At 40.9% G+C, this 15,796-nt stretch overlaps 1 protein-coding gene across 1 annotated transcript in view; it reads left to right on the forward strand.

Annotated features, from left to right (window-relative positions):
• The first annotated feature begins 14,789 nt into the window (after positions 1 to 14,789).
• slit3 (slit homolog 3 (Drosophila)) overlaps positions 14,790 to 15,796 on the forward strand; it is a 180,093-nt gene continuing 179,086 nt past the window's right edge. The window contains exon 1 of the mRNA XM_053631039.1: positions 14,790 to 15,535. Coding sequence (XP_053487014.1) covers positions 15,342 to 15,535 — 194 coding nt within the window. The 5' untranslated portion in view covers positions 14,790 to 15,341. The remainder of the gene's footprint in view (positions 15,536 to 15,796) is intronic.

The raw sequence follows: 15,796 nt of genomic DNA on the forward strand, positions 1-15,796 counted from the left end.
TGAACCTAAAGCAACAATCAGAGGTTGCAGAACAACAAATTAGCCCTGGCTCTGAACAAAGCCTCATAGGGTATTTTCCAGGAGGCACGGACGTAGGAATTTAGTTATGTAGCTGTGTAAATTGATGCAATTTTTCTCTTTTGAAGTCTGAGCTCTTAATGCAACGATCGACAACCACTGACTCAAAGAAAATACTACAGTTAAAATTCTTTATATATATAATAGATTTTTCTTGCATTTTCCTTCATTTCTGCAACAACGCTCATTTTTTTTTCATCTTTCTGACCTCCCTTTTCAAGCAACAATATTCCATGAAAGGGGTGGTAAATGTATGCAAATTTTTACTCGATTAAAAGTGTAACTCGCCATGTACAGTTGCAGTAATAAGTTTACATACGCCTTGCAAACTATGCAATAATTTGAAGAATAAGAATGATTAAAATAAAATAAAAACTGCATTTTAACAGATGTTTACATATAGTCCACAAGACACAATAATAATTGAATTTACACAAATGAACCAGTTCAAAAGTTCACGTACAGTTGATGCTTAATACTGTGTGTTGTTACCTGCATGATCAGTGTCTGTGTTTATGTTTTGTGATAGTTGTTCATGAGTCCCTTGTTTGTCCTGAGCAGTTAAACTGCCCACTGTTCTTCAGAAAAATCCTCCGGGTCCTGCACCTTCTTTGCTTTTCCAGCATCTTCTGCATCCCTTTCACCCCTTTCCAACAGTGGCTTTACGATGTTGAGATCCATCTTTTCACACTGAGGACGACTGAGAGACTCGTACACAACTATTACAAAAGGTGCAAACATTCACTGATGCTCAAGAATGTATCTTAATGACATATTAAGAGTCAGTGGGGTGTAAACTTTTGAACAGGATGATTGCTGTAAATTATTATATTGTCTTCTGGGAAACATGTAAATATCTTATGTAGCTTCTGAAGGGCAGTACTAAATGAAAAAAATAGATATTTAAACAAAATAATAACAATTTACGTGACCTCAACTGTATCATAATAAATACAGAATAAACATCAAATTCTTCACTTGAGTTGAAGTAGAAAGGCATAAAGTCTTAAAATTACTTTTAACTTAAAGCATGAAAGTGAAGAACCAAGAAAAGTGAGGAAGTATTACCCAAGGCTAAGTAACAACAACTTTACTCCTAATCTTTCACACGTTAGCTAGCATTTGTTTGTAACTCTGACAATAAAAACTAGCTGAATGCTATCAGCAAGCTGTCTCAATACAAACTGTCTTGGTAAATACAGTATAACAGGTAAGTAGCAGCAGATAGATTATAGTGATGTGTATTAGGTCTCATTCTTGCTGACAGATCTGTTAAAGTTTAGAGTGGTTTGGAGTTTAAATCAACTTACTGAAGCTGACTGATGTGACAAAGTTATCTTATGTGTATATATGAAAATAGAGACATATAGTGATGCCATGTTTGAAAATGTAAAAGAGATTTTTCTTTTAAAGTGAAGTTAGTAAAATTCTGAATATTAAGTAATATTAGAGAATCTCAGGTAAAGCACTTAAAAACCACTTCATTAACAAAGTACCTGTACATAGTCACAAAGTTGTTATACAAAATTCAATGTTTTTACTTAAAGCTAGTTCTCTTAAACCTGGCTAGTTCTCCTGAAACTTGGAGAGACTCTAAACCTTGTTTTTTCCCCCATCATATCATTAATTTCTTTATGTCACCCAGTTACAGGATTATTAGGCTAATTTGTTGCTAGGTACTAAAGAATGCTGGAATAATGTGTGATTGAGTTATTCCAGATTGACTATTCAATACAAAACCATTTGTTTAAAGTCTGGAGGTCGGGTAGAATTCTCTTTTAACGACGTGAAGGAGGCTCAGATTGATATTCCGTTTCCTGTGCCCTCTGCTCCATGCTGGTAATACGGATCATGAGGAAAAGACTCCACGGTAGGAGAAAGCAGGCTTATCGCTGATCCGCCATCTCCCATCTCTACCTCTCCCACTTCAAAGTTCAGTAATGAAAAGCACCTGCCGCTGCTGAGACTAAGGAAATCTTTAGTGATAGAGGGAGATGGAGATAAACGAAGGGAAACACAGAGAAGCTGGTTCTTTAGTTGATGCAGGGGCTAGAAAACGTGTGGGCTAAGTAGAGGCTCAGTTTGGGGCCAGTGTGCATTAGCTCAGCATGGCCCTGACTCCTACTGTACTCTCTGATCCTGTATTCAGTCCATGAGGGGCATGCTCTATGTGCGAGAGTCAACTCTTGCTCTCTGACTTTCTTCGCCTGCTTTCTGATCTTATGCTCTAATCAAAAACAACTAACCCTATCAATTCCCTCAGACAGGGATTATGTGAGAAACATGAGTCTTGTGGGGATTTTTTTTTTGTCACATTTACTGTCGTAATATTTACCATATGATGCTATAAAAGAATGGCATTTATTATATGTTGAGATTACATTAGTTTGTGGAAATTAAGGATTGGTCTGTCAACATATTCAGGAGTACTGAGAGAGGGAGAGAAAGAGAGATGGGGCAGAGAGAAAGAGAGAAAGCTTGAGAAAGAGAGAGACAATTAGAAAGGCATTACTGTAAGCAGTCATACTCACTGACTTTGATCTGGGTAAACACTGTGATTATCAGCTCCCATGACCAGCCAGTGTAATCTAAGCATTAACCCATACTTCCATGTTCCTACAGCTCGTTACTGATATGATATCATATTTACTGCATAATTTCACAGAACGGAACAAAGTAATGGACAGAGCAATGATTTGCATTTTTAAACTAACTACAGAAGTGGTCACAGGATTAAAGGTACGGTCAGTGATTTTGAAGCTAGCTGTTTTGAAACGTACTTGTATAAATGGGATAGCAGGACTAAGACTTTTAAATGTCTTTTTAAAAATTTAAACGGGCGTAAGAAAAATACACAGAATGGTATGAAGTGAACCTGAGGCTGATTTCTTTCCGGGCCAGACTGTAGATTCATGCACCTAATCAGCGATAGTCGTGTCATCAGTGAGACCTTGTGATATAATGCATAATTTCATTGTCAACTTATTGCTTGATATTAGATTTTGGCCTTCCTAATATGACGACCAGCTGTCACTCGTAATTCAAATACGGTCCATGACTTCAGTGTTCTCCCTAAAGCACATGTGCTGTCCAGGCTTGAATGCCTGAATGTTATTGCAAGAGGGGGAGCTTTCTGAATTGACAGGCAACATAGTTGAAAGATACATAAAAACACCTCCTTCACCTGAATGGCTGGATGTTGGTGGTCCAGATCATTTATTTTTGTTCCATTTATGGGGGCTGGGGGCACCACAGAGCAGATTATTGACAGCTGTCTGAATGCGAGGAGAACTTACAATAAGTCAGGGGTATTCAACTAAAAGCTAGATAAAATTCCTTGCTTATGAAGATCCAGATAAGCAACTAACCTAACTGAATGGTGTCAAAAGATACCTTTTAATGCTTAACCATTAGTGATTAGTTCATGGTTATAAATGTTCATGACACAGCTAGGGCTGCAACTAACGATTAGTTTCATAATCGATTTGTTGGCCAATTACTTTTTTTTTGTCCTTCTCTGTGATTAATCGATTAATCGGGGGGGGGTTGGCAAACTTTCCGGTTAGTAAAAAACGAATGTGTTCCATTTGAGACGATATTACCTTTCTAAAATTCATACACTAGACCAGTGGTTCTCAACCTTTTGTGAGCTCTGGACCCCTAGCATATTTTGAACAATCCACAAGGACCCCCTCACTCCACAACAATTATAGGCTATATATTAAACAGTCATTTATATATATGTTACTTTATTTTATTAATATTTAACATTAATAATATTAACATCGGACATTTAAAATTGAATCAAAACATTTCAAGATTTTATTTTTTACATTTTATTGTTGGTGTGACATTTAATTTGACTCTCTGAATTATCTTTTGTTTATTTTATCCATCAGTGCTACACTTGAACTTGTATATTACTAATAGGTTTTTGCAAATTATCATTTCATTTGTAAATAAATTTAAAATAAATCCATCAATGAACGATGGTCAGCTTGGCTAACATGATATCTGCGAATAATTTTAAAACATCTCATTTGAATATGTTTTGGTACATTTAACAACAACAGCAAAAAAAATTATATATATATATATATATATATATATATATATATATATATATATATATATATATATATATATATATATATATAATTTAAACATTTTAAAAACTTTCCTACGGACCCCCAGCAATTACACCACTGATCACTAGGGGGTTCCCCCCTAGTGAGACCCCCGGTTGAGAAACACTGCACTAGATGGTAATGCATAGTGTAAGTGTAGAGTACGTCATTTGGGACACAACTTTAGTATTTACTCTCCGATGCGTGTTTTCGGAACAGAGTAACGTAATGAGTAAATGTACCATGCGCAGACCAACTAATCGATAATGAGATTCGTTGACAACGATTTTCATAATCGATTATTATCGATTTTATCGATTAGTTGTTGCAGCTCTAGACACAGCAATGTTCTGACATTACCACTTTTCAATAGCACCATGGACTCATGAACTCACGAGACAGACAGTAATTGCATGTCTCTCTGTCCAATTGTCTTTAAAACACAGGTTTTGTTGTCAATGTTTTTTAACCAGTCATATCATCACTTATTCAATCAGACCACAAAGGGTAAATCTGTGAAAGTCTCTGAAAACGCTTTCCTTTTTCAATGAGCTGCCTTTAGGTAAATCATTTACATAAAATGCATGTGATTGGCTGCAACAAGCCCTAAAGAAGGATCTGGTACAGTATGTATTGTATGTCTAAACATAAACACCAGATGAGTTATGTTTAAAACACTGGAATCGCTAACCTATGACCAGTTTTTATACATCACCTCTGCTACAGTATTTTGGTTCTGTGCACTAGAGCTTGGTTTGATCCACTGAAACATTTTGGTGCATCCACATTTGGACCACAGTCTGTGAGATGACGACACAACAATAAGTGTTTCAACTGACTCTGGCTTTTTGACGAGCTAAGAAATATATGTGACAGACTGCATGTTTGTGTATCAGATACCTAGAACTCTCTTTCCCTCCCTTCCTTCCAAACACCATCCTGCCGTCTGGTCAAGAGGATATATAAGTAGCACTGTCCCACTGCGTCACTAATATATCCTCTTAGGGATCTGTAGCAATGGTTCATTAAAACTGTCACTTCTTCCTGCTTCATGAGGGTAGTGACCTGTTTTTGGACCATATATGTGGAAGATAGCCAAGTCGTAAATATGACAGTGATCTGACTTCATTGTAAATCTAAAGCTTCCTGGTCTAGATCTAGATCCCTCATGAGCAAGACAGTCAGCAGTGGCCAGAAAAAAAGGCTGAGATAGCTTAAGGAAGAAACCTTAACAGGTCTCAAATGGGGAACCTATTCTCTTCTGGGCGACTGTGGATGGTAAGATATTGTGATCCTGTGATCTCTGCAGTTGTTTTCAGTTTTTTCAGAATTTCAAGATGTTAGACCTCCCAGAGATGTTACTACACATCCAATATTTACAATATTTATCTGGAAGCTTTTACTTTAAAACAGAGGAGGAGATGGCTTTTTAAACATAAATACCATCAGTGATATAAAACCTTTTTTATAGTCTTCTTCCATCAGGAGAGATAGTTTATCTTAGTAGCCAGTGATAAGATGGATGATCTAAAACAGAACAGGAGCCTGCTTCCTCATTAATAGCTGCGCCAGCCTCTGTCCAGTAACTTTGTCCCAGGTCTGGTGCTACCGTTTTTGCCTGTGTTTCCGAGGCCTCCCTGATAAGCATAAAAGGCTAATTGCTGTAGCCGGTCACTGCACTGGAGGTGGAAGTGTGCACTGTGTAAATACACAAAGTACTGGCCACACACTCAATCACTGCCTACTATATATATAAACTTTCTGCCTAGTTAAACATTTAAAATGGAGAGCTGGTCAACAGACTCATGCATCAGAATGTCACAAAGAGACTGTCTGGCTCCCCTAACGATGTTACAGATATGGTTGAGGCATTTATGCTTTAACAGTCATCTGTAAGGACCTGATAGTGAACTGATGAGTTGGGTTAAAAATCTATAAACCAGTAAACTGTGCAATACAACAATCTCTCCTCAATAATATCTTAATTGCAGTGGTGAAAGATTGACCTGGCGCAACATGGCTCTGGTGTTAGCTAATATTTCATTTACTCTCTCCATTATTGGCATCCAGATGAGTTCACATTCTCTGAGTTGTCTCCATCATCACTACAAGGCTGTGGGAAAAGCTGTGGGGGGAAAAATGGTTTGAGCCACCAAGCCTCCTAAGTAGAGTTGCACATGGTCTTATTATTTGAGGTCCTTGAGACTGACAGCATGGGGCTAGAGCAGGTCCTTGGCTCTCTGGAGGACCCGTGTCCCTCAGTCACCCAAACATCAGACTGGCTGGGGCCTGAGCGGATCTGGCAGGTCTAACATGGAAAGAGCACTTTGCACTGACCTCTCCTTCAGCTTCAGTAAAGTGACATGTGGAAATACAGCATTAGACCCTCTGTGTCCTGCACACTTGATCTCACTGTCACTCTTTTACTCAGTGGATGGGTGGAGGAAGTGTGAAAGAAAGGAAAGTGACTAGTGGCAGTACAATATTAGCTTCTGTGTTTCTATTCTGTCCTACCCACTCTCTCCTACTGCCATACCTTTGCTTAGTTCAGGGAAGGAAGGAAGGAATGAAAGGAGGAAGGGGAGGAGGATGGTAGGAAAGAAGAAAGTGAGCAAAGGAGAGAGAGGAAAGTAAGTAAGTAATTAAGTCACTGTTCCTGGTATCTTGCTCAGACCCTATAGACCTTATTATCACACATTTTGGACCTCTCCTTCATGCAACCCAAATGAAATCTATAAAGGTATTGATTGAGTGTTATAATACACTCACTAGCCACTTTAAAAGGAACACCTGTTTACATATGGGCCTTGTTGAGAGAGGTCAGAGGAGAAGGGTCAGACTGGTTCGAGCTAACAAGAAGGCTTTTTGGGAAAATTGGAAAAACATTGTCTGCCTGGTCTTTTTCCAATCTTTCCAATCCAGTCTCCAGTCTGTCTAATTTCGGTGAGCCTGTGGCCACTGTCCTGTTCTTGGCGGACAGGAGTACAACCCAATGTGTTCTTCTAATGTTGTAGCCCATCTGCCTCGATTTGTTATGTGTTCTGAGATGCTTTTCTGCTCACCACAGTTGTATAGATCAGTTATTGGACCATTTTCCCTGACCCCTCTCATCAACAAGTCATTTTCACGCATAGACACTCACTGAACGTTTTTGCTTTTTCAGTTTTTTTTTCTGATGTGTGTGAAAATCCCAGATCAGTAGTTTCTGAAATGCTCAAACCAGAGATCAATACTGAGCTAAAAATGTTTCTTGTTTGGACATTTGATGTGAAAATTAACTGAAACTCTTGTGCTGTACGTGCATGATTTTATGCATTGCATTGCTGTCACATGTGATTGGCTGACTGGATTATTGCATGAATGAGCAGGCGTACGGGTGTTTCTATTAAAATGGTCAGTGATTGTACTGATGGTCATTGTTGTTGATGTACTCTGGAGCCTGAGAGAATGGGAAGGCACTGGCAGTAAAGCTACTCTCTGCTCTGAGTGTTTGTTCATGCACTTTAAATCCTTTCCAAATATCCAAATGTCTGCCACAGAACCATTAAATCTAACCATTTCATTCAGAAAGCAAACCATTGAACTGTTACACAATCAGAGATCAAGGGATGACGGAAAGAGGAAGAGACCAAGTAAGATATAGATAGGGGGAGTCAAAGGCACCATGGCTAATCTAACTGTTGCAGTAGCAGAATGTCCTGTAGCTTACAACAACTATATTTGTGCAGGTGGAATAAATTAATGAAATCAGACCTGTGGATCTCACTAACAGTAATCAAAATCATATAGCCCAATCTAAGCCTGTGGGGCTCCTTTTATGGGCCACATTTTGAGCGCCCACAGAGAATTGGCACATTTAACATCTCATGGAATCCTGTCAAATTCCTATTTCCACATTTCATCCTGTAACACTAGCACCATTGTTAAAGCCCAACGTTCTGTGGTAATCACCATTAGAGTTTCCAAAAGAAAGTTGCAAAAGTGCTGAGACCTCTGTGCAGTGCCTCGAAGTAGGCCAGCCAATCCAATCCAATCAGCCTCAAGACTATTGCTCTAGCGATGCACAATTGTGGTTTTATGGACTGAAGTGCTTCCCTATTCATTTGATTCACCACACAACGTAGCGTTTGCTCAGCTCAGCCCTTTCCTGTCCTCCATTCCCCTCCTCTTTGTACAGTGAAGCCGCTGTAAACATAATATGGCCTGATTTAGCAAAGGCCTTGGTGCCCATGTCAGACCACGACTGGCTTGCTTGCAGAAGGATAGAGTTCCCACTGCCAGGCAGCGCATAACATTGTTTTCCTTGGGCTGGGGCCACTCGGGGCATTTCCAGCTTATTCAAAGTAAACAGCATCACAGCTGCTAAACTCTCTCATAAATGTGTGAGCTTTTGGCATTCGACCTTCACCTTCTAGGGTCCTCTTCATAATGCCCAGCATTTCTAATTTTCTCATGTTGACAAAAGTCCACGCGAGAAAAGGAGGTTATTGTTCGGCCTCGTTGAGTCTCCATGTGATTTCACCCTCTCTGAGCTGGGAGGCTTTCTCCACCAGCCTCTCTCCACTTCCAAAGAGACCCCCTACCCTTTTTGCCTGGCTGCCATTCTCTCACAGACAAAAATCACTCTGTCAGGTCGGGTTAATTAAAATGCCTTGCTGGAGATTTTGAACTTTGCTGTTTTCAATCTCTAGTCGAGCATCCCCCTCCCCAGAAGTTTCTTTGATTTAAATCTGTGAAACCCTTCGAGGGTCCACTTGTGCTGCAGTTGGCTTTCTTTTGCTTCGCTGACAAAAGAGCCAGCGGAGGGAGGAATAGTGAGGCCAGCCAAGCACAGAAGTGACAGACTTAGCACAGATTTGAAAATTAATAATAATAGAAAAAATTCTGGTCAGCCAGACTTTCAGAGGTGAAAAAGGAAACAGAGAGGCAATCACAGCCCTGTGCAGAGATGGATGGTGGCCAGAACGAGGTCAGCCCTGTCAACTGCAGCCTGCAATGTCTATGGGCCTGGCTGATAGCTATGAATGGCTCTCAAATGGCCTATTGCTAATAGCTGCTCCTGGCCAGTCTGCTTTTGCAAAGCAAGCTGCATTGCAAATATCTGACAGTTGTCCCCACAGAGGGCCATGATGAATGCTAGTAGGACATCCAAATGTAAATAGCTCAGAGCATTGAGCTGAAGGTGGAGGGCAGTGCAGATGGCGTGCATGTGCTGGCCCCAATCAACTGGCTGATCTTAGAGGTTAGTGTCAATTACAGATTATTACTGAACCATAAGTGCATCCAGGGTAGACCAGTCTTAGACTTGGGATCATTCTGGATGGCTCTGTTTCCTTGCCCCTGTGCTGTAAAAAGTCAGGTTCTTCAGCATTGTTGTTGTGTTTATGTCCATTTGAAGGTGCACTGGTAGAAAAGGCACAAAGACATCTCAGACATGCAAAATCAAAATCTGTTTCTAGGACTGCAGATGAAATTCTAGGTCTTGGAAAATAATAGTAGAGGAGCAAGCAACCCACCCTTCTGTGCAGCCGTTTGTATTTAGGTGCATGATAACTCTCCAGTAAATTGGATCATCAATCATCCGGCCAAGAAAAAAAAAGCCCTACATTGTAATGTCAGGGTTAGTTCCACATATGTAACTGTTTATAGGCTAATCCTGATAGAAACATGGGGAATGGAAGGGCAGCAGATTCCCCCCCCCCCCCCCACCAAAAAAAAAAAGAAATACACAGGCAATCATATCCACCACTCCATCATCGTATAAATCTTCCCAACATCTCAATGCGCCCAGCTAATTGTCTTCCTTATAGACCTCGAGAGTTATTTTTTGTGGCAATTATGGTTGTGCTAACTCGTTTAGTTTCTACAGTTATTGGTCTACATAATGCACATCCATGCCAAAGCGAAAGGGTCTTGTATGCCAAGTGTAAAGTAGAGAAGCTACACGGCTCAGGTCATGATAAACACAGCTCACAACATCATTATGCCTGCCAGTAAGTGAGAAAGTAAGAGATTTAGCAGAAGGCTGGACATCAAACAGAGCAAGTATCAACATCAGAGCTAGATCAGAGGTCAAGCCTGTTAAAGAAGCTGCCTCAGGTTGACTATGGTCCAGTAAGGCTCCTGCCAAATGAATGTGAGCTTGTAGAATGACAAACAACTCAAACTCAAAGGTCTGTGGCACATCTGGTGTTGTTTTCTAATTGTTTGTGTGCCATTACCAATGTGAGCACATATGTCAAAAATAGTCTGCTTTGTACACCCACAAAGATCTGTCACTTATTTTTAGGCTGCTCTTGAACTACGAAGGACTGGCTGTGCTGAGCTGAGTGATTCTAGCTAGCGAAATCTATAAAAGGGGTATTCGAGGGTATGTGTCCAGGAGGCTAGTGGCTGTTTTTTACCAGAACTTTCCTTTAACCACAACTCTCCACCTCTCCACAGCTTTTCTCTCCTAGCCTCTGCCTGTTCCTCCCTTTATGAGCTAGACAATGTGCTGGTAATTAACAGTTTTCTGTGACAGCAGTGGCTGGGGTTGCAATGCTTCACACATGCATCTTCTCTGGTAGCTCCCGAAGCCTGGACTCCTGTGTCCAACCTGCAGGCTGAAGGATGCAGCAGAACAAGCCTTCAGTTCTGTTATCTCTCTGCGGCTTACAGAGGTGCCAAAAAAATGCAGGCTGACTCTGAGAAAAGAAGTGATTTTCCCATTCATGTTCCATTTGCTTAACACTTGTAGGAACCCCATGACAACAAGCTTGAATCTGTAGCGTGCACTGTTCACTTTGGTTAGAAGGAGGAAATCAGTTTGAAATCTGCAGGCCATAAAACAAATGTTGCAGTTGCATTTTATGCTTGAGGGCTTATTTTCCCGCTTGTGCCTGTGCACAAAGGGAGAAAATAATTTTCCACCCAGGGAAATGAGAAATCTGTTTCTGTTCTCAGTTACCAAGCTGCAGAACGACAATCCTCGACACACAGAAAATGACAAAGAGAGCGAATATATGGGCTGAGAGAAAATCCATATGAGACAGCTCTCCCACTCACTGTTGCGGCAAAGAGATAGGCCGAGAGACTGACGTAATTGCTGGAAAGTTGAAACTTCTCTTTATGTTTAAGTGCTCCATTAAAAGGGCCTCTCATGTCTAAATGGTATGCTAATGGCCCGTTTTCTCAGACAGGTCTTTGGCCATGGTGATCCTTCCACTGCCCGGGCCCCGATCCACCCTGACCATGCCAAGTTTCCCCGCACACTGCCCACTCACCTCCTGTAGGGTGAAGCATACCTGATATAATACTCTCGGTTTAACACTGACCTCTTGACCGGACAAATACTGTCAAGCTATTCCTATCAATTACCAGAAGTGGGTTAAAAAATAACCATCGAGGCAACGCAACGTCTGGTTTTGCTATTTCTGTTTATTAAGCTTATGATTATGATTTGCCGAAGACAGCTCTGCGTTCTGTGACGAAGGTTTCCTACTCTGTTCGCCAAGGAACATGTTCCCAGGTTTGAGAGAAAGACTATATTATGGCAGTCATGATGTTTGTGCTAGAACGAGTGTTTAAGTTCCAGCGTTCTGTCTGTGGACAGCCCTTTTGACCTCAACGACCAAAATCCTCGGTCAAAATGAAGTTGCATCTTCGTTGAGGGCAGGAACACATTTCCGCAGTATTCACATGATCATGCTGGGCCTGTGGCATTGTGGTTATGAGGTCAGATCTGGGCTATGGAACTCTGGATCCGACACATGTAGTGCTGTGCTCTTCCCCTTGCATGCTCATTCTCCACACTCCGGCACAGGTGGAACATTCCTCGCTCCTGATGTGAACAAGTGAAAAGAATAAAGCGCTCAGTAAAGCAAGCACATCAGACCTTATTGACACCCACACTGGATTTATAGGGCTGCGGCCATGTGTGTGTGTGGGTTAGGGGAAGTGTGAAGCACATGGTTCACGGCTTAGCCTTACCTTCCTACTGGTAGTGTTTAAGAAACCAAGTTACTGCGGGGAATTGAGCTTTGGATTCTTCAAAGAAACAGCATATGGAGAGAAAGAGTGAGCGAGAAAGAGTGAGAGAGAGAGAGAGATGAAAAGTCCATAAGGTCAAAACGTGTGTTTCTATTTACTCTTAAAAGAAATAATGTAAGTGAATTAGTTGGGCAGATGGCTGCTGATTCAATCTGCTCAGTTTGTTAAACAAGTCTCCTCTGGATGGCTATATCGAAGCACGGAGCTCGGACAACCCGGATTTTAATGAAGCTATCCACTTCCATTCAATCCACTCTGTTCTCCATTTTCTAAACACAGTTTTTAATCTGATTTCCCCCATATCACTTTGAGGTACACTCTGTTCTGGGGAATACTGAGGCCTGGTTGAAGAAAACAAAACATCTGCCTCGAATTTATGTAAACATGAAATACATACTGTATAGAAACATGTAGCCTATATCCTCACTTTGTAGAGGGACATTAACCACAAGCTCCTAATGTGCTGCAGTGTGTATATTTTACATGGGAACATGAATGTAGTGTACCTTTAAAAATAAAGGAAAGATCCACCCTGAACAACGTGCATATTAATCTTAATAATATATCTGATATTCAATGGGGTCCAAGATTTCTTTATATAATGAAATTATGAGTTGAGTTTTTTTTTTCTTCTTTTCATTATTGCTGTTGTTTAAACTTCTTTCTTCAAAATGTTGGCCTGTTTTCACTTGGGTTACTGATTTTCTACATGCTGTTTGATTACCACTGGTACCAGTGGCATCAGTAGGAATTAGCCCTCTGCCTAAAAGACCATTGCAGCAGCTCTTTAGTCCTTTAGTCTGTCCAGCTCTCTCATCTTCATCTGTATACTCTAGTGAAACAGAGTTTCTAAATCTTCAACCATCACGCTAATCCAACAATCAATGGCATCATGCTCATAGACCTCATAGATCTCTAACTAGCCGAGCCGAGTCTCTGCCATAACTCAGCATTGCATAGTGAATGACTCCACTCCTTCTGTGTTGGATATCTCATTATTATGATGATTATGATTTGCAGGAAAATGGTCTATGTGAAAAATAAGTTCTCGCACTTTTGTTTGTAGGAGCTAACAGTGAAAGCTGACCATTATCCCTTATGTTTGAGATTGTTTACATTTTCTCTCTTAATAAGCACCATCATAACTATAGGGAAGTCCAACAATCTGAGACCACATTGAAAATCTGGGATGATGATTATTATTAGTTTTATTTTTTTATTATTATTATTATTTTCATTTAAATTGGAAGAAGGTTTTAGATGGTTTAAACATTTAAAACAAATATAGTAAATGTTCAAGATCTTGAATATTTAATATTCAGGATTCTGCACGATTTCTGCTCCCTATTTAAACATAAGCAAATCTGTGATATTGACCATGTTAAATGCTTTGTACAAAAGGTCAGATTTTCCTCACAACTGATCTCTCCTATCAAAGCGTGTGTTCAGACGACATGCCGATGGATTTGACCTGTTGTAGTAAATGAGAAAATTCGGAGCATTTTCACCAGCAGACTCTGACGTTTGGAGCCAACTCTATGCTAGTAATGTTCCCCTGTGACATCAGTGTGGCACACAGCTGCTAACTTCTCACAGGAACAACAAAAATACACCACCAGCCAGCATCTTAGAATCTGAATTGCTAACAAGTGTTTTCATATAAACATACTGTAACCTATTTAATGTGTTTCAGCACGGAGTTTTCGTTTTTAAGGACCACTCTTTACCTTTCCAGGCCAAAGATACACACTGAAAGTGCAAAAGATTGACCCTTCAGGGTACCACCCCAGTGAAAAGGGGTGGTATGGTACAGTTTAGCAGTACCCTGGTTTTTTTTTTTTTTCCCCTGAGAGGGCATGGAAGCAATTTATAACACGGTTGTCACGGACTTGGCTCAACCATGTTTACTTTCTGACCAGACGAGGGCACTGCGACTGCAAAATGCTGAGCTTTGAGGGGAAAATCAGTTGTGACGGCAGCGGATAGACTGAAGTTAATCACCACAAGAAGAGGAACTTCGCTCTGAATGGGTTTTGAGATGGCACAGAAATAGTTTGACTCAGCACGTATGGGCAAGTTATTCTAAGAAATCCCGCAGGCCACTTTTTCCAGCCAGGTTTCATTAGTACACATTAGGAACGAGTGTGCAGATGTGCTAGTAACCGCTGCATAAACACAGAAGTACTGTACACTGGAGAACAAATAATAATTATAATAATAATAATAATAATAATAATAATAATAATAATAATAATAATAATAATGCTTTATTGTTTAAAAGTAGAACATTCTATTCCTCTTTCTAGTTTTACTCATGATCACCTGTCTTGCATTTCCATGTGAGGTCAATTTTTGGTTATAAACTTGTAAAACGCATGTCCCGTTTAAACACAGACAGTTTACAGGAAGCTGGTATTCGAGTGAAACGTTTTCAGACCCCAAACATCCTCTATCGACATCACACCGGAGAGCCAGTAGGAGTGTGGAGCGCAGCTTTTGGGGGCTGGGTGTGTGTGTGTGTGTGTCCGCGCGTGCACACAAGTCTCTGAGTGAACGCGCAAACTTTACCCGCGCACCTAAGAAGTTTCTCCTCGTTTGCCTGTCTGTCTTCTGAACTTCGACGACTGAGGATTTGCCGCTCGGATCAACTCAACTGGAAGTTTTTCTCTATACAGAGGAGACTAATTAAGACGCTTCTGTTTGAATTTGCCCACACACACACACACACACACACACACACACACGCACAATAAGGAGGAATATTATGCACGTTAGTGTCTAGTGATGTTCATGTCGGATTTCGGATGCGCACCTTGGTCTTTTCAGCGCTAGAGATGCGGATGAATGGAAGTTTAACTTTTGTTGAGTGAATCCACGCGCGCGCGCGTCTGGAGGAGTTTTCCAACCTGGAGAATTAATTAGAATTGAATTAGATTCATCACTTGTACTTTTATTATTATTATTATTATTTTGGATTGTGCCCGACTTTGGAACAAGCACCGGATATTTTTTGTTAGTTTGTTTGTTTGTTTTTTTAAACCCCCCACCCCACCCCCCTTCTGTCTCGCGTTTCCGAGTTTGCCGCGAGCCTCTGTTGCGGGTACGATGGCACCGGCTGCGCGCGAGAAGCTCCCGGTGCTCCAGCGCGGCTCCTTATTGGCTCTGCTGTGCGGCTTGCTGTGCCTGGTCGCGGCGCGCGCGTGTCCGCATAAGTGCAGCTGCTCGGGCTCACACGTGGACTGCCAGGCGCAGGGCTTCAAGACTGTACCGAGGGGCATCCCGAGAAACACCGAGCGTCTGTGAGTAGCGCAATGGATGCACATCACCGCCTTGGGAATGCGGGCTTTAGAGCATGCGCGTACCTGTATCTGTCTTATAGCAGTCTCTCTATGCCTTACATTTGCGTGTTAACTTACATCAAGGTAGATGATCAAACAACCCACACTATTATAAGTATCCTTAGTGTCCATATACAGTAGTCTGTTAATGCATTATATATACACAACACACTTCACTAGAACTGTATTGCTATATATTGAAACATGCGCTGAATCCTACAC

The sequence above is a fragment of the Ictalurus furcatus genome, chromosome 8, assembly GCF_023375685.1.
Source record: "Ictalurus furcatus strain D&B chromosome 8, Billie_1.0, whole genome shotgun sequence".
NCBI lineage: Eukaryota > Metazoa > Chordata > Actinopteri > Siluriformes > Ictaluridae > Ictalurus > Ictalurus furcatus.